At 40.8% G+C, this 26,946-nt stretch overlaps 1 protein-coding gene across 4 annotated transcripts in view; it reads right to left on the bottom strand.

Moving 5' to 3' along the window:
- Positions 1-26,832, bottom strand: part of gtf2ird1 (GTF2I repeat domain containing 1) — a 28,961-nt gene extending 2,129 nt beyond the window's left edge. For 2 of the 4 annotated variants that reach the window (XM_076161293.1, XM_076161291.1), the window contains exons 1-26: positions 26,560-26,831; positions 22,193-22,322; positions 21,792-21,933; positions 19,805-19,981; positions 19,034-19,217; positions 17,127-17,443; positions 15,832-15,927; positions 14,357-14,440; positions 13,609-13,792; positions 11,195-11,220; positions 10,382-10,508; positions 9,873-9,916; positions 9,501-9,581; positions 8,962-9,084; positions 5,973-6,026; positions 4,794-4,871; positions 4,223-4,406; positions 4,058-4,119; positions 2,806-2,877; positions 2,340-2,607; positions 1,756-1,784; positions 1,607-1,654; positions 1,422-1,499; positions 731-923; positions 545-582; positions 353-462 (exon numbers count right to left, since the gene is read on the bottom strand). In XM_076161293.1, coding sequence (XP_076017408.1) covers positions 353-462; positions 545-582; positions 731-923; positions 1,422-1,499; positions 1,607-1,654; positions 1,756-1,784; positions 2,340-2,607; positions 2,806-2,877; positions 4,058-4,119; positions 4,223-4,406; positions 4,794-4,871; positions 5,973-6,026; positions 8,962-9,084; positions 9,501-9,581; positions 9,873-9,916; positions 10,382-10,508; positions 11,195-11,220; positions 13,609-13,792; positions 14,357-14,440; positions 15,832-15,927; positions 17,127-17,443; positions 19,034-19,217; positions 19,805-19,981; positions 21,792-21,933; positions 22,193-22,318 — 2,925 coding nt within the window. In that variant the 5' untranslated portion in view covers positions 22,319-22,322; positions 26,560-26,831. Of the gene's footprint in view, positions 1-352; positions 463-544; positions 583-730; positions 924-1,421; positions 1,500-1,606; positions 1,684-1,755; positions 1,785-2,339; positions 2,608-2,805; positions 2,878-4,057; positions 4,120-4,222; positions 4,407-4,793; positions 4,872-5,972; positions 6,027-8,961; positions 9,085-9,500; positions 9,582-9,872; positions 9,917-10,381; positions 10,509-11,194; positions 11,221-13,608; positions 13,793-14,356; positions 14,441-15,831; positions 15,928-17,126; positions 17,444-19,033; positions 19,218-19,804; positions 19,982-21,791; positions 21,934-22,192; positions 22,323-26,247; positions 26,387-26,559 lie in introns of those variants that run through there. The other 2 variants (XM_076161292.1, XR_012964676.1) reach the window with 2 other exon arrangements.
- Positions 26,833-26,946: the final 114 nt, after the last annotated feature.

Below are 26,946 nucleotides of genomic sequence, written 5' to 3' on the forward strand. Positions count from 1 at the left end.
GGTGCCTTGCTCAAGGGCACCTCGGCAGTGGCCTGGAGGCAAACTGGCAACCCTTTGGCTGCCCAGTTGCCACTCCACACTTGTGTTGGTCCACAGGGGACTCGAACCGGCCACCCTCCGGTCCCAAGCCGGACTGACTCAATCACCCACTAGCATCATATTTTGTGGTTAAATATTTTACGTTCTACATTAAAGTTCAGAAAGTAAAGGATCCATCAGGCCAAGACCTACAGACCGAAGAACCTCAGCTTTTGCAACTCAAATATCCAAACATGTAAGTAAGGTATTGTATTTATTTATATTTGAAAGACATTTTAATTTGAAACCTTTAATGTTGAACTGTCACACTCACCATCACTGGAATCTGATTGGATGAGAGGCCCAGCTCAGAGGACGCGGGTGCTCGACTGCTCTCCTGGACTCTCTTGCGTTTCCGTCGGTTGGTTGATGATTCTGTTCCTTCTGTCGACACAAAAGCACACAGAGGTTAGCGGACTGAACGCTGAGCCTCCACAGGGACACGCAGACACGTGACGGCACCTACCAGTGTTACACGCTTGGGTGCAGATCTCTGCAAAAGGCCTGCGTGACAGAGGGAACACCATTCTGATCATCGGACAAAGGAGAGATCTTCTACCAACAGATGGGCGCTCGGTCCACGATTTAAACGTGAATACATTGTGAATTTCTTTACGTTGTGCGGTAAATGAACTGATGTCTCAACACTCACTGTAGCTGGCTCTTGATGTCGACAGTTATTTTGTCTGCGGCCTGTAGGAGCTTCTCCAGACAGACGGTGTCGTAGGTGTTGGGGTTTCTGAAGGAGATGTCGTCCGGAAGGCCGCTGACCTCTACAGACTCTGGACTGGCACGGATCAGTTTGTACGGGACCACGACGGGCCGGTCTAAGCCCAGAGCCTCACCTGAGCAGGAAAACACAGCAAAGACACATGAAAAGTCATACAAATGGAGCGTTTCATCACCTGGACGATTGTCTCAAGGTGGTTGGTGCAAACATTTCTTTGGTATCTTTACTTCGTACCGTTGGAAAACCCATTATTCTTAGATTTGGTTTCCGCCACAAGCCCCCACCCAATCTCTTGAGTGGTTCAGTCCACATATGAAGCCTTGGGGCACATGCTAACACGTTTATGTAAAGAAGGGAAGATGACAGCCCTCAGAGGGGGAATGACACCACACTCCATCAAACTTTACGATGAAAACCTGCAACCTCTAAAGTAACATCCAAGAGTGATGTTAGCGTTTGATTTGATCCGTCCCCAAATCCACATTAAACTCATCGCACTGCATCGCACAGCAAAGACAGAGTTTTTTTTGCCACAACAAGATGAGCATTTCACTACAGAAGCCCGATATTCCCCAGTTTAGTGGCACGGCAGTTCATCATCGTTTATACCAACCGTATTTCTTGTTAAAGAGTTCCTTCACTTGCTCCCGGAGGATGACTTTCTCTCCCATTCGGTTGATATCGTCATCGTCTGTTAAATGAGAGTTTTTTGATGAGGAGTTTGATGAGCGGTTTGTGACACGCTGACGGCGGCGTGAATAATTTTTTTCCGCTGCGGGAGAGAACGCCGCTACTCACCGCTGATTGAAGCGTAGGCCTTCTTTAGTAAAGTGACACGTCTGGGCGCTGACAGGATTGATAGAGGACATACGACACTATGACATGTGATGCAATTGCTAAATGATGGCTCGGTCCGAGTTCAAATGAAATAAAAAGTCTGTTCCTACCTGGTTTTGGAATGAGTCCTTGAAAAGGCCTGGAAACAAAACAAAGAAATAGTATGAACTGGCTTGAACAAACATTCACAACACATTCAAAACCCCTCCTTTACCCTTTCCTATTTCTCATATACTTTGGTGTTTGTTACAACTATTCATCAACATTTCCTGCTCCAAAAGTTTGGTTTGAATTGCAACCCATACATCGGTTGCATACAGGAAGTTCATGGCTTAATCTTTAATGGTAATGTTTTTAAAAATCATGTAAGAATGCTGCATGTTTTCCTTTTGAAGAACATCACTAGTTTTACCTGGAGAACAAACAGGATTTAAAGGATTTGGGGGATTTGTTTACTGGTTGCACAGTGAGAATGATAGAACACACATTTATTGTCTTTTCGCTCATTCCAACATCAGTATGCAGACATTAAAACAAATTGCAAGGTAGGTTAAAAAGAACAAAGCACTAATAATACATCAAAGACAACAGTATCAAAAGTTGAATTCACTTGTACGTATCATAAAAGTCACTAACAACATTCCAGATGTCATACTACTCTGTACTCTGACGTGTCATGTGACCGCATTCTCACCTGGTGATGGTGAAGCTGATTTTGTCAGCGACTGCCAGGATCCTCTCCAGATTCTGGGAGCCAAAGGTGCAGGGTTTCCTGAAGGGGATGCCGGGGGGAAGGCCCTCGATGATGACAGAGCCTGGGTTGCTCTTGATCCTCTTGTAAGGCACTTGGACGGGGTACTTGATGCCCAATGCCTCCCCATACTTCCTGTTGAACAGATCTTGGACCTGCTCTCGCAACGTGTTGGCCAGGTCGATCCTGGACAGTTTGGGCTCCAAGCAATCTGGAACGAGGAGACAATATCCCCAGAAATTGAGAATGAATCTACTCCCAGGTCCATTTCTAGAGAGTTTAAAAATCAGCCAGTCCTCCTTTTGTACTGTTGACTTTAAACAGTGAGAATGATAAATGTAAGTACCCAAAAAACTCATTCATATTACAGCATCCACCCATGAAATCTCTGCTGAAAGGGAGAATATACCTGAGAATGCAGCTCTCTTGGTTACAGCTGCAGTATCCTCTGTTACTGTTACTGCGTCCTTGGCATCCAGCTCTTTGGGAAAAGCATTCAAAGGTTAAACTTTAGTGTACCGCTGAATGCAAGAGGCATTAAAATTAATCTTTGTTCCATCTGTCCCAATAAAAAGGCAGAGAGATATCTGTCTGAAAGTCCCTGCACGGATTCCTTCACTGCATTCAAAATAGCACTTGAAATGGATTTTTACCTCAAGCGTGCTGAAGTCAGAGCAAACAGCATCTAAAAGCAGCATTAGAAGCTTCCCAGGTGCATTTTCATCCTAAAGCTTTTCTACTGCCTGGAAGGATTTTATTTGTCCAATGTGACGCTGAGGGGGGTTTAGAATGTGACGCAACAAAGACACTGTATCTTTATGTGGCTTCAAAAGCTTTAAATAGTAGAATGTGTGAAATGGCTGAAGGTTTAAATCCTCCAGACACAATCACACTGTTAAAGAATTCAATTCAGCATTCATTTGCTTGCCCTTGAGTTTTTTTAAATCACTTAAATAAACGTAAATGTATCAGAACTTATTGTTTTTTCAGGGCTTAACATTTCATTTCATTCAATGTGGTGTTTGGGTACATACAGTATACTCATAGATATGTAAATACTCCTGCAGTGTATTATGCTTATTTGCTGTCATACCAGGAGTATAATGAGAACTACGTGTCCTATATTTTTCCTGATCTATATCTTTGCACAAATGTTTTTATTCCTACTTTTTAATTGACTTTTTATTGTATATTCTCTGTCTTATTTGATTTCGTAATATGTGGATAGATTGCTAATCGCTTGCTTGCTTGTGTGCTTGCGTGTCTTGTAAAGTATCCTTGAACACTATGAAAAGCTCCTATTAATCAAATGCATTATTATTAAAAAGGATTCATAATATGCAATGCTGGCTGCCAGGATGAGCTCTGCTGAGCGAGAAAAAGAAAAATAGTATTTTTTCTTGTATAAGTGGTTAATGTGCATGTAAACACACAAACTGTGGATGTATAGAAACTGTCAATAAGACACAGGAATAATAATGAGTTAGTCTACGGACTAACTGTCACAATCTTATCTTTAAACTAACTCTTGGGTGTACCAGGAGTTAGCTCAGTGGTTCCCAAACTTTTTCTGCAGGGCCTCCCTTTTATAGATGAAAATCTTTTCGCGCCCCCCCTCCCCATACGCTCTGTTTCTCCACATTCTACAGAGACAGATGTACCTGGATCACAGGCAGCGATGGAAGGCATTTCTTGTTTTAGTTGCTCAGCTAGCAGCTCTGGCCTAGAGGAAAACAAAGTGACTTACAATATTCACGTGGTACGATAACTCCGATCATCCTTAACACATTAAAAACGATGTGATTGCGTTTCTCATTTCCTCTCACCTTCTGATGACAAATTGGATCTGACTGCTTGCAGCCAAGATTTTACGCAGCTTGGCAGCCCCAAAGCAGTTGGGCCTCCGGAGTGATATTCCCTCAGGCAGCCCAGTGACGTAGAGATCATCTGGGTACATCTGGAACTTGGAGTAGGGAACCTTGGCTGGTTCAGGTAGACCGAGAGCTTCAGCTGGAGAGGATGTAAACGCAGAATCAAACACTGCAATCGTTACAATACTTCTTTTGATGCTGCTCCAACTATGACTTTAGTCCTATAAAATGTTTTTTCACTCTGTAATGAGGACCAAAGAATGACTAGAGGACTAGATGATCCTCCACACATTTCAAGCCTCCAAATAGCTTTCCCGCTGTCCCATGACTTAATCTGCCTTTTACTCCCAACAATGTGTCTCTCCTGGGGTTATAGAGCACATTTGTGTCTTTTTATAAAAGGTAAACAAATGATAAAACGGGTAAATGAGCACTGGATCAAATATCCCACTCTGCACACATAACAACTTCCAGGGCCCCTGTGAAGGAAGGGGTGAAGCTCCACCCACCGCTGCAGGCCTCTTACCGTACTTAATGCTGAACATGCTTTCCACTTGTCTCCGAAGCTGAAGAATCATTTCGCCGATGTCTTCCATTAAACTGCCTGTGAAAAAACAAAACAAATGAAAACACAGAAATGTGTACAGCGAGAACAGAAGCTACAGTAATTCGAATGAGAGAGCAGAGATAAGTCGGGCCATCTGGGTTTTTCTTGTTTTGCCTGTGAACATCACTACTTCTCCCTCTGATAATGCTGACTGTGCATTAATGTTCAGGCGCTACATAAAACGCCAATATGAGGACGTAGCAAAGCGGAGATACAAACAAACAGAACCCCTGGAAATGTTTCTAGAGACATTCTGTGGATGAAGCAACTGCAAGTAATAAAAGGTGGATCTCTGCACCCAGCCTGTTTTAAAGCTACGGTGCCGCTTTGTGGACGGCACAATGACCAAATGAAATAACAATCATGTGGAAACCCACCCAATTCATCATTCACTCAGTTGACGCCAGTTTATTGAAATGGGATCTTGCACGTAGCTTCTGCCCCTGCGATCTACGTGTTTTTCACAGACACACAGACAAACACTCCCCTTGGTCTGAACCTATGCAGATACAGTCCATATATTGTAAGCTTCAGAGCTGTGTGAGAGTGTGTGCCTGTGTGTGTGTGTGTGTGTGGGTGTGTGTGTGTATTTATCAGAGTAGCTCTTGAACACACTGACACACATTGGCTTTTCCCTGAAACATCCCTTTCTAACATGCTGGTAATGGGACATGAATGTGTGGCTGAATTAGACAATGCATTAATCCATGGCTACTTATGAACAGAGAACTGATCACAATATGAGACCACATACGTACACAGTCTGCATGTTAATACCAGCTGTAAAGGATTGCAGAATTGATTATGATTGGGACACGATCCAAAATGGCAATCTCAGTACCTATATAATGTAATATATCTATGTATCAGGATAGTGAGATTGCCTGTTCATACGAGGTTAAAAAGGGACTATGAAGACTTTTTTAATACGTTTAGCACCGAGGGCACAACATCTGTGGATCTGACCCAGTCAATATCATAAATTGAAGGGTGTTTTATTTCAGTCCACCTCTGCAAGAAGAACAGTTTACAGAGATATAAAAGGAAGCTTGAGGTAAAAATACTTTAAATGGTCTGTAACTACATTTCCCAGTTTACCTTCAGAGGACCTTCGGATGCCCTGGGTGGCTGCACTGGGCGACAGAGCTTCAGCTGGAAGAGTGTAAAGGAAATATGAGACATGAGCAACTGGACATCCGACAGAAACCGAGTTCAAGAAACACATGTTCAGTGTCTTTGTGGCGAGAGTTGAATTGTTGTTGTTGGCAATGTTACAGAGTGGCACTCCTGTTTCAGTCAAAGTGATGACTGAATGCAGAGTTTAGCTAAATGTATTTCATCTCACGTTTCAAACGGAAACTTTAGGAGCCAGATTCAAAACAGTACTGCATTTGAGGAGGTTTATAGAAACCCGCAGCGTCTTTATCTCAACAAAAGAATCTGAATTGTTCATCTAGAGTGGACATTAGGGTACGCTTATCTCAACAGCATCGTTTGAGATATAATCTTTGTGCCGAATTCGTTCTAAGAAATTACAGCTCACACACTGACGTCTCCCTTTGAGGTTACATAAAATGCAGGATTTCATTTTGTGCATGGAGCAGGACGCTACATGAATGGTGTGCATTATGATCTACTGGTTATAGCTCCCATCTTTAAACATCTCATCAAGCGTCACAGCAATAATGCATAATAGCTCACATATAGAATTACTATTTCCCTTTTAGATGTTCAATTATGTCTCTGTCTCATAAGCCATTAAGATGATATACGTTTGAGAATTCATGACACCACTTTAGTGCCAGAGCTGGAGGTCCGTAGCATCAGAGATTAGAGCAGTGGTTGTGTTTGAAACAGAAGTTCAGCCGTGGTTGGTAATTTCTTATCAAGTTCAATTATTACTCTGATGGAGCCCGCTGACAGAAGCAAGCAGCTTGAATTGAATTTCTATTATTTTGACATCTTTTGGGTCTGGTGGGATGGTGTGTGTGTGTGTGTGTGTGTGTGTGTGTGTGTGTGTGTGTGTGTGTGTGTGTGTGTGTGTGTGTGTGTGTGTGTGTGTGTGTGTGTGTGTTTGTCAGAATGGACAACGGGGCCACAATACGCCCAGGAAACTGCCCTTTCTAGTACAGGTGCTTTAAAGATTAGTTACATTATGTCTTATCCTCCAATGGACTTTAATCTTGAAAAAGGATGTCCAGTTTTAACATAATCTTTTCTGGCACATCACTAAGAAAGCAATTGGTGACTCGCACTGAGCTCTCCAGAATGTGAAAATGGACGGCTATCTCCCTGCTATAATAAAAATCGTGGGCCCAATCGTGAATAATCAGGATTCCAAAATAATTTCCCTTTTTGTGAAGAGGCTACAATATCGGACAAAGTGATGAATTCATTTCCTCCCAAATAAATCAAATTAATTTACCCATTCGGGAAATGGTGCCCCAACAACAAGTGCAATTACAGAAGTATGGCTTTATCTCTCCTACACCTGAAATTGAACCATCCCACCATCCGCCTGGACGCAGTGTCACGACTGCATGGAACGAAAAATCAGACTGAACGCGCACAACTGCGAAAAAAGGTTAACGGCAATCTAAGTGGTGTTAAACAATGACACCTGTGATGATGTGTGTGTGGTGCATATTACTGGTTTGCTCATTGGTGCGTAAAAAGTTGTGATTCTGCAGAATATTAATAGAGAACGACAAACACCAGGTGTCTCCCCCTCAGTCAGTCTCTCTCTTTTTTTCAGGTGTGTGAGATTGCCATGTGTGATTAAGCCACTTTGAGTTACACCCGTTGTGATATTGTGGTTTTGAAAATAAATAAATAATTTTTAGTTGTGCACAATTCATTTTCCCCCCCCTCTTCCTTCTGACACAAAATTGTTACATAATACTTTAGCTCCCTTCCGGTCTAATGGAGAAGGGATGCCATTTCAAATTTGGGACATTGGCTGTGCTTTACCACATACATTCTAATTTACAACATCTGTAAAATATCAAAAAGAAATACCTTATAACTGAGCATATAACAGCACAAAATGCTTAATGGGACAAATACTGCACTTACCTTCATTTGTTTCCTTTAGTGGTCATTTGTAAAAGAAAGGAAAACTTAAAGCACAAGCAAATCAATAAAATAAAACAAAAAGCGTGTGATATTTTTTCGCCCAAGACCACAGTGAGTAGAATAATCATTCTCCTTGATCATTACAGCCACACACACACACACACACACAATCTTCAAATAGAGAGAAAAAAAATGACTCCTTTGTCTGGTCATTTAGGATTCTTAACAGTTCCTGGTCATTCTTTTGTGTGCATGTTTACTTAAAGACGGCTAAATTCCTTAAAGCTTTTCCATATTTGGTTGATAAATGAGGCCACTAACGCTCATAAGGAGAATGTAGTCTACTCAAACATAATCTTGGTATCCTTACTCTAGTTACCTATGGTTTAATGGAGGGAGCTGTTTGAGACTGTGGTAGATGGAGCTAGGAATCGGGGATCTTGCCAGGATTTTGGCGGAGCAGTTTGGACGCTCTAATAGTGTAATCAATTCTAATCAGTTCTGGGTAGCAGGATGAGAGGATAACTCGCAATCTGTAAATGTGCACGATGAATCAGTCTGCATTATTACAACAAACAAAAACTTTGCGTTTACAATGACATTATGATTGAGGTGATTAAAGAGAGTAACTCAAAGCTAAAGAAGTCAGCCAAATCACAGCAGCTGATTCATGGGAACATTTATAGAGGAGAGAAGCATATTGTAGGACAGAGGAGAAGAGCTGGGGCGGAGTGGGTACTGGTGTTTCTTCAGGTTTGGGACTAGAAACTAAGGGCTGTGGAGGATTCGGACACAGGGAATTGGAAGAGTAGAAGGGAAAAGTATCTAAGAAAAGTGTTTTCATACGTGCGGTGGCTTTTTTTCAGCTGGCTAAAAACGGGTCATAGTGTGAGTTGCTGGTGGCGAGCGCAGGGTGGCACCGGGAGAGCCGCAGTATCGTCCGGCAACCCAGGAGCTGTGGTGAAAAAGAGGTGGATAAAGAAGAGTTGGGCGTGGAAACGGCTGAGGTTACCTGCTTGGTTCTCCAGGGGGTGATGGGGAGTGGAGGGGGAGGATGTCGCTGAACACGCCGGCGCCATGGCAGGCTCGCTGGAGCCCGCAGACTCGCTGGGTTCCTCCCCGCTTGTACTCGCGTCTGGAGAGACAGACAAACTTTGCTGTATTGTGCGACACATAAAAGGAGCAAAGACCTGGTAGGGAGGAGTTATTAACATTAAAATCATCAATCAGTCATGGCAGCACACACAGAGCATGACCCATGATTGGGTTTATCATCATGGCATCAACTACAAAGAGCACAGACAATCGGCACACACTAAATATGCACAGTGTAGCGGTTAGAATTCAAACAAAGGTTTTAGAATGGACATTATCTTCAAGATGGCACATTTCATTATTATAGTAATCTTTTAATGGGAAGAACCGGAATAACAGTAGAGAACGGAGGAAGCAAACGGAGACATGCAACAGGTATGCCTTCTTTGCATTTACTTCCAGTCAAGGTCAAGCAAGCATACGTATAATTAAAGTATTTTCAGAACACTCACTTACCTGGCACTGTAACTTGAATGATTTCCCCATCTGGAGGCTCTGTTTTAATCCGTTTCAAAGGAATGCAATCTCCCGAAGGACCTGCGGGGATCGAACAGTTCATTCGGCGAGAGTTCTCATCAGTGTGTACCAGTGGGTTTTATGGCTGTGTTAAACAGTTTTAAGTGGGTGATAGAAAGCAATTCAACAGACTGGACTGCAAAACAGGTTATGGGAAATTTTCTTTAGTGATTTCCAAGGGCCATTAAACATTACTATAAAACTTTTCAACTAATACTCAGGGCTCAGATCTCATGTTAAATCAGACATAAAACAACATAACAAGGAGCGTTAAGCTTTTAGAATGCAAACATGCTTTTTCTCCGGACATACCTGCATCACAATCAACCAAGGGACTCACACAAGTGCTCGTGGATCTGTGAATGCACAAATACACAGGTACCAATTCAGAAAACAGACTCTTTGTGTGCATTTTCCTGGCTTGGGAGATAACTGACCTTTTTAAGGCCTTAATATGCTGGCCCACTTCTCGTTACTCTTGTAATTTGTACACAGTAAAGATTCTTACAGACTCTGTGATTATAGGCAGTTGCGTATTCATTTGAACAATTACACAACCATGCACAATAGGCAATGCACAAATCTAGAACATTATCTCTTACAATGTGGCCAAATCTAAGCATTAATGCCAGTGTTGTCAACTAAATGCACTGTTATGTAAATGTAAATCCTTTTAAAGCACTACATTTCAACTGTCATTTCATTCCATACACAGAGTGACGCTAGCAAGAAATGCAATACCATTCGGCAGCCCGCCTCCGTCTCATTTCTCAGCATTAACACACAAATTGGAGAATAGCACATTTCCAAGAGGCTTGTACCTGCTGCTGTGAGGATTGCTGACCAAGTCGGCCGCGGTGGGCGGGATGCTCAGATTGTCAGAGAAGCCGTCTTCAGGCGCCGAGCCCAGGTCGTGCTTGCTCTCCTCCCTTGCAATCTTACCAGCAGCTACGACAAACAAAAAGACACCCAAGATAAACAAACAGTGCATCCCATTGGCAAATAGCGTCTGTGAGATATACCGTCTAAATAGATTTTCCACTACAGTCTACAGAAACATTTTTGGGGGCTAAAAGGTCTGGAAAGGTTACAACGCTCACATTCCATAAGCAAACTTCATCATTGTTTTTTAGTTAGTGACTGAAAAGGAGCGAATGTATCATCAGTAACACACACACACACACACACACACACACACACACACACACACACACACACACACACACACACACACACACACACACACACACACACACACACACACACACACACACACACACACACACACACAGTAATGTAATGGTGCAAAGAGTGTAGACAATCCTCATAAAGAAAATAATAAATAACTTGTAATAATTTGATGCTATTTTCTCTTTACGAGCCCTTGATAGAGGCTACCTATTATACAAATTAAATGATGACTTATGGCCAAGAAAAAGAGAAGAAATAATTCTGTCCTGCAGCCATTTGGGCGGATTTATCCATGGTTGCAGCGCAGAGATAACATTTGAACACATATTATTTCCTCTGTTGCCTGGAATCTCTTCTTTACACCTATGAGACTGCTGATCTGTTTTTATAATGATTAAATTATAGCTCATATGCATGAGAAACAAAATGAATAACAATCTTACCAGTGAAAATCCTTTCATCAAACATTCTGGAAGATAGAGAGGAAAATAGGCCATTAGTCAGTCAGTTCAATATCTGTGTAAATACCTCGTACCCGTGGAGGAACGCATCATTAACAGCTATTTCACCACATTTGCTGCTCTTGAAAATAAAAATCTGCCACAATAAAACAATCAAGTCATACATTCAGTGTTAATTTTGTTCATCGACATCTAGATTTTAGATTTTAAAGGAAATCTTCCATACATTACTAGGTTTTTATATTCATTTAGGGGTATATTTAGAAATATTTTCACCACTTAACCGTGGAGGGGAGAACACTACTTTTACACTTTCCACATATTCTTCTTTCTTGTTCCAGTGAGCTAAGGCAGTCCATTTTTGGGGGGCAGGAGACTTGCAGTAATAATTCTGTAACATTCAAAGTGACTTTCATTCAGGACGTCTTAAATTAAGAAGGCAAAACAGTAAAAACAAACGACTGAAGACAAAACTGAAATAATAACCCTAAATGGCTAAACCCTAAAGCTGAACATATTTTATCTCAACTGAACACTCAAATCTGTCTTGTGAATTTTTGTTTCTGACCTTTATTCGTAAGGTTGTAGCTATTTCTTGTAGCCTTATCACCGGTCTCACCGTTCTGCCTCTCTGCTCATGCTGCTCATGCTGCTATCTCTGACTTGATTCTGTCGTATGAACCCTCCAGAACCTCTCAAGTCGCTTGGTTCTGGTCCGAGTCCGAACAAAGCACGGTGGAGCAGCCTTTAGTTTCTCTGCTCCCCAAGATCTCAGGTCAGCTTCAACTGTAAACTCTTTTAAAACCAGCCTGAAAACTTTCCTTTGTAACACTGCTTTAAATTAAACCAAATTAAATATCTGCACTATTTTATGAATTTATTTTTCAATGTTGCTTTTTGGCTTTTTATTGTTTCTTAAATGTTGTTTTAATGCATTTAGCTTGTGTCAAGCACTCTGAATTGCCTTTTTGTTTGAAGTGTGCTATATAAATAAATGTGCCTTGCTATTTGCGGGTAAGTGGTGCTTGCTACTCAGCTAAAGGCTCTACAGTGCTACCCTTCACTGGAGGTAAGTGCTTTCATGCCCATGTGGAGGCTTGTTTGTGCCAGCAAGTCACTGAGCTTTATCTTTAGATCTGAAACCAGACTGAGACAAACAGTGTTGTTACATTTGATATCATCTGGGTGCAATTCGTAGTGTGGTTAATGTTTTAACTGAGACCAACATGTGGCCATTAACCCATGTCTGTACTTGTATTTGACAGTCAACAATACAGTAACAGGGTATATACATCTACAGTCATATTTGAATAGTGTAAACATGATCATACTGTTATATCAACAATGAACATTCCAAAAAAGTATCTAGACCGTTCCTCAATGACAATGGGAATGTGATGTAATTCTGAATTAATCACATTTTCAATCTTTCCTAATTGTATTAACCCTAATGAGCTGCCAGTTAAAAGATGTGTAATCTCAAACAAGGCTTGGTGTCTCATTTCAATTAGTGTAAATAAATGGAGGGAAAGGCAGACGTTACTACAATTTGCTGGCACAGGAAAGTCATTGGGGACATGAAAGGAGATGGTTTACCAGTCAGCCGAGCACACGAAAAGAAACAGAGATGTTTACCTGACAGATGGTTCAGGCTTGGTTGAAAGTTCTTGTCTAATCAAAATCAACTTTGAGAGGAAATGCTTATCTGTGATTCAGTGGAACGGAAGGCCAGTGTACACACGCTAAACTACTCTGCCCTTGGTTTCACTGTGGATGTTGGAACTGGCACTTGTGCTGATCTGATTGGTTGAATGTGGCATATTCATTATGTAAAGCATCACATGCTTCTTGCTTGCTCCCGGGCACGGTTGTTTTTATTGCTTTTTGTGTAATACCATGTCAAGAGTTATATTCAAAAATAATAAAAGGAGAAACTTCGTGTTTCTGTTTTGAAATATCTAGTACATTTCACAGATGTTGCATAGGTTGTTTATGTGTTGTCCTAATTGAGATTGATTGCACATTATACAGTTCAGAATTGAGTCATTTTAACAATATCTACAGTAATGGCCCCACCCCCAAACACACCACTCAGAAAATGAACCACCATCCAGACTGGAGAGAAGCCTCGACTACAAATCTGAAAATAATGTGTATACTCAAAGGTAAAGGTAAAGGTAATTTAGATTAAAATGATTCTAATCTAAATTATTAGCAGCATGCTATTACTGTATTTACTGTCACCCTATATTAGTTTGTTTCCAACCGTTTCACATGCAGGTAACAGGAGAACACGTAAGCAGAGAGAGAACCATGTGCACAATATTCTGTAAACACAAGAATAACTTTATACTCTACCCCCCGTATTTCCCCACTGTATATCATTTTACAGCTACCTTTTTACAATGAAACGGATCCCATGGCGTTCGTCCAGGATGCGCTTGAGTTTGGGAACTCCGTAGGTGCAAGGCCTTTTGAAGGGGATCTGGTCGGGGATGCCGATGATCTCCACAGCACCGGGGTCGCAGGCTATTTTGCGGTAGGGCACAGGCACCATGTGATCCAAACCCAGAGCTTCAGCTGCAGCGAAGACATTACAAGGCTTTAAAAATAAGAAATATGATGCTTCTAAAAGGATGTGAGTAACACGTTCACAAATGGCACGTTTTAATTTAGCTTTACATATTCAGTACTACGTAAACATGAATTATGTGAAATACGTGAAATATTATTCAGTTGTGCATCCAGTGGGATGCACAACTGAATAATTAATGTACTGCATGTGGGGTGAAATGCATTGGGCTTGAATAAAAGTATTTCTAGAAATAGATCTTATGTGAAAAAATATGCTTTTTCCCCAACCATAATAAAATCTTTTGGACAATGATACATAATATTTACTACAGCAGATTTGCTTCTGGTTATGCTCACCTTGAAATATTTGTGCCGAATATAAAGATTTACAGTGTTTGGTGAACAAATATGGTTCTTTCTTGTGTATTCCTGAAGAAAAGCTGAGCCGAGTACTGACCCAAATCCACCCACATCCACACATCCAGTACACAGAGTCATCATTGTCCAATGCCCGCACGTGATACTGATGCCCAAAAAAATGCTAAAAATGCTGAGGGTGAGGTTCCTCACCGTATCTGCTGTTGAACAAGATTTGCACGCATTCTCGCAATGTGTTGATGTCTTCAGTTTCGCGAATGAAAGAGTCCCATTTTTCTGAAAGGAAAGATGTGTAAGATATGAATCCTGACAGTGTTTCCTGAACCATGAAATACAGACTCACATCTATTATGCTTTGGAGATTTAACTTACAAATGAGCTACATTTCACTGTAGTGCAAAAGCATCCAGAAGTAATGCCTGCAATCTTATTATAGGATTAGACTTGGCATCTTAGTGGTTTGGCCCTTAATGTTGGCTGGGTTAGTGTCGGTTCAGCCAGGCTACTCTATGACCCTGGACACATTAGGGTCAATTCAGAGTTCAGATCTTGAAGTTGAAGTTAACAATGTTGCATTCCTCCATATTCAGACATCAGACTTAACCATGTACTTAAGCATTTGTCAGGTGAGTCACACGTGAGGGGTTGGAGCTCCCAGAGGAGTGTCTGCAGCTATCCATGATTTACTTTACACGTGGTCCTCTCCAGCAGGGAGTTGTAGTTGTATTATTAGCCGATATGTGCCGGGAAACATTTGTAACTGCCTAATGATCCTGTCTGATCACAGCATTATTATCAACACAGCATTTGCCACTATAGTAAAGCATTTCTATTGATTATAATTTTAATAAATACATATTAGATATAATAATATTCAATATATTCCAACAGATATCTGCTTCACTGATTTGACTCCTACTGAATAACAAAACGATACTCCAGCTTTTCAACATCACCACTGAATTTTATTCAGAAAGTGGAGACTGGTCACAGTGCTCATTCACCAGCCATGACTGTGAGCACTTTTCCATGACGGTGATCAGAGAAGGGCGCAGTCTGCCTGTGTCTATCACTCAGTCTATCTTTCTTCGTTTTTTACGTCTCTAAGGTTACCTAAATCAATGCAATCATAATTTATATTCATCATTATCACTTTCATCACACAATAGGCTGTTTTATTTGTAGGTTGATCTATTCTTATTTTGATGGGATCACTTTGACATTAAATGCATGCCAGAGTGCACGAGTGAGCTTGTCTTAGTGTCCAGCTTTCAGGAGATTAAAAGGCAGATGCTTGTTTTAAAAGCAAAATGTTGGACGGCAGGCGACTGGCAACTTCAGCTTACCCTGAGGATATTTTGAATTAAGTGGTCCCACTCAGTATGTGACCAACACTGATTTGAGCTCCCCGTCATTAAGATTCTGCTCTGGAAAGTGCAGCATGCGAGCGTTTGTGGAACATCTCCTTGCATGCTAACTTCACAATTATTGAATCTTACAGCCAAATATACAACCACTACAGATTATTAAAATCTTAAATTGTAAAGGGATTTCATGCTTGGTCTGCCAAAAGTTTGTGACTAATATACTACTTTTGCACTTGCTGCACAGCTTTATGCATTTAAAATAATATCATTTCCAGGCGAACTGCTTGTATTAATGCCTACCTGATTTCTCATGTACTATGGAAAAGAGAAGCCTCTTGGAAATGTGGATACCAGGAGGACTCTGGCCCAGCTCACCAGGTAGTCTTGTTGTCTCATCTAAAAATACAAATGGTGACAAATACGATAAAATAAATAAAAAATAAAATCACAGCTGAACAAGGTTTATTAACAAGTCTACTGTGTGAAGTTAACATTTATAACATAGTTCTTTTAATCGCACAAAACACAATGTAAGGTCACGGTAAGGAGAACAGTCTTAAACTTGGTTGCAATCTAGTCACTCATAGTAATCCATCCTTCACCAGGATAATGAATTGAATACATTCCAGAGTTCTGAATTCTAGTCTAAAGAATTCAAACATGAGTAAGAGACCTATGAGCTCTCTAAAGTGGCTGCTGGTTCTATTGAATATAGAAACATGACAGGGGAATGTGCTACGAGAGAGAGAGGCGTACTGCAGGGAAACCTTAAAGGGACAGGCAAAAGAAATTTGAAGATTTTTCAGATTATTCACATCCAAATTATGTTATTCCCATGTGCATTTTCGAAGTTGTAGCATTCTAGAGCCATTTGGTGTTCACTTACCAAGTCTGTAGGCCTTTAAATGGACCCCTATGGATCCATGTTGCAAGGATTGAAAGTAACTAAACTAAATGAAAAGTATGTTCTGGATTCCCCAATAGGACAGTTATGCTATAGTGACTGTAAAGCTTGGGTACTTTGGGTGCTATTTTTCCTGAAAATGTGTAGCAGTGTATGTCTCTGCAATATTCTCTCAGTTGTGAGAAGGCACGCAGAAGTTAAAAGGATAGCGAGCCAGGATGATCCAGACGTTTTTAGAATACAAAGTCATTGGAAAACACTTTCTAAGGTAAAGGGTGAACATATTTATATTGATTTCAATGGATCTCATTCTGTGTGATAAGGGTCCATTCTATGTGCTACAGGCATGGCAAGAGAAAGCCAAATATCTCCAAAATGCTCCAACTTACCAAAACAATGTCAATAACTTAGTTTGGACAGAAATCATGACTTTTGTAATATTGTCGGCATTTCACTTTCAGTGTAATTTGCAGATTTAGAAATTAACTTTTAATTACAAACTTAATATTACCTATATTTTTGGCAACTTAAGTTTTACACAACATTGTCCAAGAGATTATTTTTCGTCTTACAATACTTACTACTCGTACAATACATTCACCCAGGTGGCGCCACAACCCTGTTTGATTTTACATGGTTAAATGTGTCCTTTTACGCCCACCCTCCCAAAACACACACATGCCCACCTTACCATTATTTGCGCAGTCTTTGAGACATGTGGGCTTGTCTGCCCCTGCTGTCCAGTTGCCCAGTCTGTCCTTGCCTAGGTTGAGGAGGGACATGGGTTTGAGGTCCAGCGTGCCATCTGGATGGGGTTTGGAGGACATGGGCATGCCGTACAGGAAGTTTGAGAGAACAGAGTTGCTGGAAGTGGCGGGACTTGATGACGTGACTACCTGGGCAGTAGTTCTCCCCGGGCAATGGCTGCTTGGCGTTATGACCGCGGTGGAAGAGTTGTGATTGATATCTGTGATGGACTTGGCTTCTCGAGACAATTCTTCAACTGGCCTGTACACAATGACAAACTCAAAGTCAAGGAGAAAAAAAATACTGGCAAGAACCATAGCCAGAACATTTTATCTGAAAGTTTTATGCCTACCAGTAGTGGACATCATTTATTAACCAAATGTATCGCTTGCTAAAAGGCAGCTGGCCGTCCACCTAGAGCCTGGTTCTGCCTGAGGTTTCTTCCCGTTAAAGGGGAGTTTTTTTCTTGCCGCTGTTGCCAAGTGCTTGATCATGGAGGAACATTGGGCTTCTTTAACTGCTCTGTACGTTAAGTGCCTTGAGATAACGTCTGTTGTGATTTGGTGCTATATAAATAAAGCTGACTCAAATTACAAATTACAATGCTTCAAGAACATCAACTCTTCTGAAAGCAATTTCATCACCTCACTCACTTTCATAATTACAAATTCTGAATAATTGACAAACACATTGTTGCCTTTATTACCACTGTTAACATCCCCACGTAATTCACTGACAGGAATAAGAAACCACTTATTTATCGTATCCAAATCCATGTGACAGTGGTTTGTGAAGTAGCACACGTGAAGCAGGGACAAAAAAAATGAATGTTGTGCTTAAAAACAAAGTGATCTAAAACTACAAAATAAGTCGTTTTATGATTCTATAAGAGAAGGATGTTTGGCATTTACTTGGCAGCAAACTGAAGGTAATCCAATTAAGACTTAATGAGGCATTCACCTTGCATCAGTTCAAAAACAACAACAAAAACTGTTGTGCTCAGTCTGGCAGGACACGCTGATGATCGTGACCAGCTGGAGACAAATTTATAGTTACCACACTAGAACAGAATGATCATTCCAAGATTGTTCCCACAAAGTTTATATAAGCAGAGGATTTAGTTAGTTAGACAGAATAAAAGTTTTCAAAAGAAAGTAACTGCATGGATGACAAAACACGTTCCAATTTGTATCGTAGTCCCTTCTCTACTTTTGCTAACAGCACTTTGTTTAACCAGCAGTTTCAGGTTTCAGTTTTAGAATGTGTGTTGAGTAGCTGTCCATCTATGTTAATGTTATATAAACCACCCTGAAAGCCTAAGAATAGACTTCCCCACCAGTCCTGGGAAACTCCGGGCAGACATTGGGATAAGGAGTGTGGGGAACAACTCCATATATTTTGTTGACACGTTCAATTACGCGAGACTGACATCACACAGTGTTGCATTTGAGATTTAGTCCATGTAGGGTTAGGACTTTTACAGTCATGAATATTGTAGATTTGGTAATAATTGTTCATTCTTGCTTCGCCACAAGGTCATGATTTGCAAAACAGAATTCCTATCCAACATACCAGCATCCTGTGAGCAAGTTATTGTGTTAAATGTCACATATAACATACTAATATTAGCATTCTGAGCTGAGATTTTGTAGTTTCTGAAGTACATTACAACAGCTCTTTGCTGCTGGTGTGCCTTCAGACGTTTATTTATTTTAGTTTATTAATTATTAATTTTAGTAAGCAGGTATGACACACCTGGATTCATACTCATACAAGCCTTCCAACAGCAGTCGGTTAAATAACAGGCAAATAATTTGAATAATTTGAATTTGGATTCATTAGCAGACTCACCTTTTCACTGTGAACTGGATGCGGTGGCTCTGCTCCAGGATCTTCATCAGTGTCTTGGTGTCGTACTCGGAGGGCTTCTTCAGAATGACGCCCTCAGGCAGACCATGGGCCACCACACAGCCGGGGTCCTTCTGGATCCACTCATAAGGCACAGGTGTCAGGCTGCTCTTTCCCAAAGCCTCACCTGTAGATTGCAATTCAGTGACATGAGCATTTTAGCATAAACAGTACCTTGTTAAACAACAAAAAATCAGCAGAGGATTTATGTTTGCGAACATAAGGATCAAGAAAGAAATAATAAAAAGGTCTCTGATAGTTTTATCAATGTGAATGAATGACTGTGAAACATAGCGGGGGAGGCAGTGGCTCAGTGGGTAGTGCTTCCGCTTGGGAACCGGAGGGTCGCCCCCTCGAGCCGAGGTGCCCCTGAGCAAGGCACCGAACCCTCAATTGCTCCCCCCTCTGCGAAGGGTGGTAATGTAATGTAAGTCGCTTTGGATAAAAGCGTCTGCCAAATGATCGTAATGTAATGTAATGTAATAGCTAAGCATTTGGATATGCAATGTTAATGTTAGCTAGCTTAGCATTTTCTGACTTCCTGAAAAACAAACCAGTAAGTTGTGAGTGATGCATCAAATGAGACTGTCATGAACGACAAACAAGTCCTTCACAACCAAAAAGTGGTGAAAAGTAACCCTAAACAAAGAAACTGTAAATCAGAATGGCTGGAGATTGAAATACAAAATACAAAATGTTTTGGTGACTCCTTACTGTAAAGTACAGTGAAGACTTCTTCCACCATCTTCCTCAGAACAAAGATGTTGGATTGGGCATCTGATGGAATTCTTGGTTTCCCATGCTCACCCTCCTTACTCAGTTTGCTGTGATCAACTTCCTGGTCTTTGGTATGGGCATTTGCTGTGGTCAAATTTTGCGCACACGGCACTCCTGAAGCCAAATTAAAAAAGAGACAAATCCTTAAAGAGTGACAGAACAATTGTACAACAGATGCTTTCAGGGTTTGTACATAAGTACTTTGGCAAAGTAAACTTGTTAAGTGTGTCATGCAACTAAAAGATTCATAAACGTAACCCAACATGTCATAAAACTTTATTTGCCATATAATTCAAATTGTCAACAGCTAGCCAGGCACGTCACTGCCAGCTAACTCTAGTCTAGCAAAAATCAAAGGTTGATCACAACGCAATACAGAAGTGAAGAAATTGTAACTCTGTTTAATTTAATTTCACTTAATTTAAAAAAATTGTGGAGAAACTGCTACAGCTATCGCCTTCTGAGTAGGTTGTTTGTAGCTCTCTGTCTCTCACTGAGTCTGATTGTTATGTCACCTGGACTGTGCCGTGCCATCATCGGGATTGGCTCTTCCTGTGGAGTAGGAGCCGAGCCAACCGATCTGTGCCAGATCTTCGCCCCACTTAATTTTTTCTGTGCCCTGCCACGCCTGACTAGACGACACTGCCCCAATTCCACCAATGGGGCCTCCCCAACCAAGCCTGGGAAATATTTAAAAACTCCTTAACCTGTCATTTTGGAGCGGCTGTGAATAAGAGATTGGTTCGTCTCAATGTTGCGCTGAACCTGTTAACAATCATTTGTGCTTGCAGCTATGGTTTCATGTTTATTCTGATTGTGCTTCATCACTGTTCCAGAGTAGCCAGTTGTTGTGGGTTTATTTATACCTTTGCGTCATTTTAATTATTTAAGTAATCAGTTTGTTTGTTTCAAAGATCTGGCACATTCTGTCACAGAATGATGCAAAAACAACGCATCCACGCATTTGTTACCTCTAGGCTGAAATATTGTAATTCATTATTATCAGGCTGCTGTAATTAGTCTCTAAAGACTCCCCAGTTGGTCCAGAATGCAGCTGCATGTGTGTTGACAAAAACAAGAAAAACACATCATAGATGGTTCTGCCTGAGGTTTCTTCACGAGTTTTTTCCTGCCGCTGTTGCCAAGTGCTTGTTCATAGGGAGTGTTGGGTTTCCTTAACTGCTCTATATGTAAAGTGCGTTGAGATATCGTTTGTCGTGATTTGGTGCTATATAAATACAGCAAAATAATCAACAGAATCAGCTTGGTGACACTGTAGCACAGGGAAAATGAAAGGGGTGGGAAGGGGTATAGTTACTCTCCATAAACAGAGGAAGTACCTCCCCACAGGCATGAAATGGCTGCCCTCTTGTGGAGTTAGCTACATGGTAATAGTGCTTCACAGTATTAACAGAGCGAAGTGTTCTTCCCCCTAGTCTTAAGTGGTTAAAGCACCATTATAAATCCTGTGACCTCGGTTATCCTCAATGGCCTGTAAGAATTGCAATGTTAACAGCAACTTCTCTTGTCCTATACATGTTGTTGACACGCTTATTGGTTAAAAGGCAACAAATGGGAGAAATCTCGATTTTGTCCAAACCTTTGCTTTTCTTGATGTATTGTTCGATATGTTGGATAAATGTTAAAATGTTAGCTAAACTTAACTAAGCATATTGCTGATTTGATCATTTTTTGTGGAAGAGGTCCGATATTGAGAAGAAACTGCAAGCTGCTGCAATTATTGGAAATTTTGGCTGAACTTGCATTTGTGTGATCACCAAACTGCAAAATCCTACAGGGACAGCCTATCACAAGTGCATTTTATACAACCTTAGCACAGCTGGGGCTTTAATTACAGATCACTGTTCTATTAAGAATTAATAATGAAAACAACAGCTCACAAGTACACCAGACCATAACTTACGGCAAAACTTATAGAAGTCTGTTTGGATTTCTCTCCTGGAGTTGAGGAAGACTCTGCCCTTTTCTGTGCCCACAGCGATCACGCTGTCCTCGTGCACGGTGACACATGCCACCTCAGCATTGAGCTTAGACATTGCCATGCACTGAAAACAGAGACACAGGCATCAATTACTCACAGTTGACAAACTACAATCTCTGTAAAGGCTGATCTTGAAAAAGGAATTGCATTCAGACTCCTGGAATTCAAGATACTGCATGCTGTCCCCTCATACTCCGAAACTGCTATATTCGTTGTAATTTATAGTGGTCAGTGCATATCCAAAGGAAATTAGATTTACATCAAGAACACAGATTCAAAAGAGATAAAGAATGAACTTGTGTTAGACTTGATCTGCAGCATACCACTGAATCGAGGGCGGACACCAAACTGGTGAGAATCTCCTGTCTGGCTGACACCAGTGGGACCTGGGGCTCAGCACGAGAGTTCATCCTGACGCCTTCACATGCCAGCTTCCTCATCTGAGCCATGCCTCTGCCAGGAACAGATCAACACAATTAAATCTTGCAGCCACAGTGCTACATACACAACCTACGTGTGTGTGTGTGTGTGTGTGTGTGTGTGTGTGTGTGTGTGTGTGTGTTCATGCATGCGGTCCTGCAGACATATAGCGGTGGTATTCAAAGCTTACATTTACCTTTATGCAAATGATAAATGAGCATGGATCTGCTATTAAGGACTGGGAGAGCGAAGAGACGATTTGCACCTAAGAAGCTTTAAAAGTATCTGTAAAAGTCTTATTTAAAATGCTAATATCAACATCCATCTGAAAATCAACCATTTATGGTAAGCATTTGCAAATTAGGGGTAATTAGGACTCTTTGATTATATCATTGGAGCTAATGTGCTCTCCTGAAAAGATGGGAAATGGAATAGTGAATAGGCTCACTATTGACAAAAACAGCCCAACTCCAAAAGATGGACAATGTATATAAAGGCAAAAATGCAAACAGATAGGACCTGTTAAAGAAAAATTGCTCTGATAAATCCAGGCACTGTGTTCTCATGGCAACTGAAACCCGTCTCCTTGGAAACTAATCTCAGGGCATTTGAACAATGCAGCACTGGCCTTTAATCTCTCCAGACACTGGGAACCATTATACTAGCCTCAGGCAAATCAAAACCACTGATTCAATAGAGAGGGGACAGGGAGGTAGAGAGCGATGGAGAGAGAGAGGGAGAGAGGGAGAGAGAGAAACGGGGGCTGTGGCAGCACAGTTCAGCTGCACCAGTCTGAACGTGCCAAGTCTACTGCCTGTCTAAATCTGCTTCCCCTGAGGCCACAGTAAACATTAGCCCCCTCCTAAATTATTATGGCCTCAAAATAGATGGCCTCTTTCCCTCACATATTTAAAAGGCAGAGGAAGTAGCCAGGAAGAGAAAGGCGGGGATGAGCACATGCCCAGTATGATATCTTGTGATATCTGTGTTGCAAGAAGGACCTCGTCTGTAAAGTCACAGTGCTCTTATGGTACTTGTGTAATTTTAGCATTCAGGGTGGAACTTTGAACATATTATCAACCAAATAAAACTCAACTTAATAAGAAGCAAATCTCAAATCTTTTGGAATGATTAAGTTGTAGGTGAACTTACAGTATGATGTCATGATCACTTTAACAACAGCTTACTCATTGCTTAAGACAAACATATCAATCTCCAATCTCCAAACAGAGAGAGCTACAAGTTGAATGCCCCAGATAATACTGAGCTTTTGTCCTTGGCTTTGTGACTCAGCACTTGATTTTGCAGGACACTTTTTAAACTTTGTAATGACATAAATTGAAATTCTGAGTGGTCAAACAGCCATTTCTAATGTTACTTATACGCCTTCAAAACCAATTAAAGCATGCTGCGTGAACTGGTTGCTGAAGAGAGAATTAGAATTAATTTAGAGGGAAACGAATTTGAAGGAATGGATGTTGATCTTCTGATTTAAACTGGGTAAACAGTAATGTCAGTTGTCATTGCAATTTCAGTTGAAGGGAGCAGAATTAAATTGAACTGAAATCAAACAAAATCATGGTCACAGTGCAGGTGCAAAGGTTGCAACAATAGAGATTAACATTTAAATAAAAGTCGGCCTACACTTAGCATATATTGAACATACAGTAAGTATACAGTACATTGTAAGTGTCATCAAACTTCATGTCACTAAGAATGAAATATTATGTCATTTCAAATGCAACCTGTAGAGTAAATCATTTGTTTTAATTTAGCTGTCAATAATTAATTTGATGTTAATAATGTTGTGTAATGATGTTACACAAAATATCCAGCACACTCATTATGATAGTGTCCCTACAGCTGCCTGAACAAAATGAAGCAATAAACTTAAAGCCACTCGTCAGAAAGACATCTCGGTGCCCTGTCAACTTTTGTCTTCTGTGGCATTTAAATGCTCACCTTAGAGAATACAGATCTTTGCAAATGTTAGGTTAGCAGTGAATAAATATCTACCACATGTATACATTTACTACTGTTTGTTCATGTTGGGGAAAACATCAGATTCCAAATTTACAACGCATCTGTTGCATGCAGGCATAGTAGTATTGTTAGCTGTGTGTAGGAAACACACGGAAGAAGAATACACCAGCACTATAATGTTAGATATGATATGGCAGGTTGAAAATGACTTCAGACATGACAAACTAATTCAGCAAAAATAAATAAACAGCTTAATCTTCTGTGTGGTTTGACAGAGATCCCATTGAGCAAACAACACCAACTGTTGCAGTTCAGTGTGAATTATTTACATGTCAACATATTTTGCAATAAAAACCGGGTGCCACAAATGTACAACCAATGGTGGCCAAAGGTGACTTTAGTTCATACTATTAACTATAGACTTTAGTCCATATTGTTCCTCAATTCTGACTGCAGAGACTGACGATCAAAGAAATGCCCCACTGGTCACTTCTCTAGTACGTTATGAAAGTTACAGGTCCTCAGACTGTGTGTAAATCTGTACTCCTGTAAAACGTGACCTTCTGATACTGCCACTATTCCATTTAATTCTACACTTTAAGTCTTTGTGTAACAATAAATCATGAACAATCACGGCTGCTTTTCTGTCAGCTTGGTCTGAGACTCAAACTCGGCTAATATTCCCTCTCCTCCCTCTTCTCTTGGAACAGATGTGATTTCATTAGAATGAGAAGGACAAGGAGTCACAAGACACTTCAGGAAATTCAGTTAGCTATCCAGGCAAACTCTCTGTTAAAATGGCACACGAGAGAGTGAACGGTGCATCTTAACCTTTTGGACGCCTCCTGCTTAAAACCCAGAGAGTCAGAAGTCAGAGGGATTGTTTACATCATTGTTTCTCAGTGAAGAAAACTCAAATCTCAGCTGCCTAAGCTTCAAAGGCTTACACTGTATACCCACACGACTTCAGTTAAATAGTCCCTTCAATAGACATGTTGGTGTTATTGCGTCTACTTTAAGTGAAAGTAAATTTTAAAGTAGCAGGCCAGGTGTGTGTTATAATTTAACACAATTTGTCCAAACGGTGATCTGTTAGACTGTTGTGACTCTGGCGTGTTGCTCCATTCATTCAGGCGATTATAGTATAAATGACATAATGGTAGGAGTTTGAGATGACAACTCCTTGCCTCAGTAAGAACATGTTGGCAGGACGGTTGCGACTAAGAAGTGCACATCACGTGAACATAGAGGAGAATCCTTGAAAAGCTGGACTGAGGAGTAAAAACACTTGAAAACCACAGTGACATGAAGCATGGTGCAATAAATAAAGATCTGCTCTCCCAAAGGACATTAATGAGCATGTTTGTTTGTGTTGATGGTGTACATTGTGTCCTGTTTCTGAGCTATGTGGGGACTTGTGAATTCCAGCCAGTTCCAGCTGTTTGATAGGGTTTAATCTCTGTCAGCTGGTTTTAACATGTCAAGTTTCTCGTACAAACTACAAAGCAGAAGTTAACAGCTGTGAACTAAGTGACTCAGAAACAGCTCCTCTTTCTGCTCCTCTGCCTGACGCACATTACACCTTAGTGGTCCTAGTTCGACATCTTTGTTGATTTGAATCTGCTTGCACGATTCCGTTTGTTTGTACAAAACAATACAGTCAACAAACGCAGATTCGTTAATGAAAGAAGAAGTTTTCTACAGTTTAAAGCTAAGGTGGCCACTTTCGCGGTTGCCTCAGCACGGCTGGTAGTTTTTTTGCTCGGTTCCACAAACGAGTGTTAAACTTTAGAGCGTGAGAACTTTAAAACTGTATGTCTTTCTCTTGGACATTGGCTAATCCAGCTAGCTGTCTTTGTTGTACATGCTAAGTAGCCTGTTAGCCAGTGATAGCAACATATGGAGCATCTGGACAGCTAATTTAGCAGACAGGCGCTGCTTGCTTATCAAAAATGCAAGATAACACTTCACTCACATTGTTATAATCTCCTCTTTAGTCAGCCACTCACGCTAACCCTACGCAATTTAGATCACGTTGAAGTAAACATCGCTTCCTAATTAGCTAGGCAACCTAACGGGATCATAATAACATTTGCCTAACTAGCTAGCTTGAACTCGCTAGTCCTTTTGCTAGCTAGCGTTAGCACTTTGCTTTCATCTCCTCCCCCCAGTCCAGAACTAGGTTATAATCTGTAATTCATAAATATACAGACACGTAAAACTACATGTCCAATAAACACACATTGTCTGACTTTTCATATGATAATATTAGACAATGAAATCTCACCTTAATTAGCGATTAAATATCCTTGTTGTTGCTGTCAATCCCGGAATAGGTTTATTCCCCGTTTTAATCCATCACAAACGCTCACAATTCCCATCCACAATAAAGCCGTGTCGTCTGGGTTAACATCCTAATCCGAAACATCACAGTGTTAATATCGATGACACGCCTTGTTGTCTATGATTTTAGTATAATTCTCAGTTTATTTCTGTTTTCCCTTAACAGAGCAGGGTGTCCCTTTCCCCTTTCTTTGTTCTGTAATCCAGTAAAATTGAAACTCATTCGCCTCCTTCTAATCCCAGCCCCAACTCAACAACAGCATCTATTGGCTGCGATTTACATACAGGATTAACCGAGGAACCTCTGGAAATCCCGCAAAGATGATGGATT

Source organism: Genypterus blacodes, unplaced genomic scaffold, assembly GCF_046128005.1.
Source record: "Genypterus blacodes isolate CSIRO-AG114 ecotype Tasmania unplaced genomic scaffold, CSIRO-AGI_Gbla_v1 ptg000111l_1, whole genome shotgun sequence".
In the NCBI taxonomy this organism is placed as follows: Eukaryota; Metazoa; Chordata; class Actinopteri; order Ophidiiformes; family Ophidiidae; genus Genypterus; species Genypterus blacodes.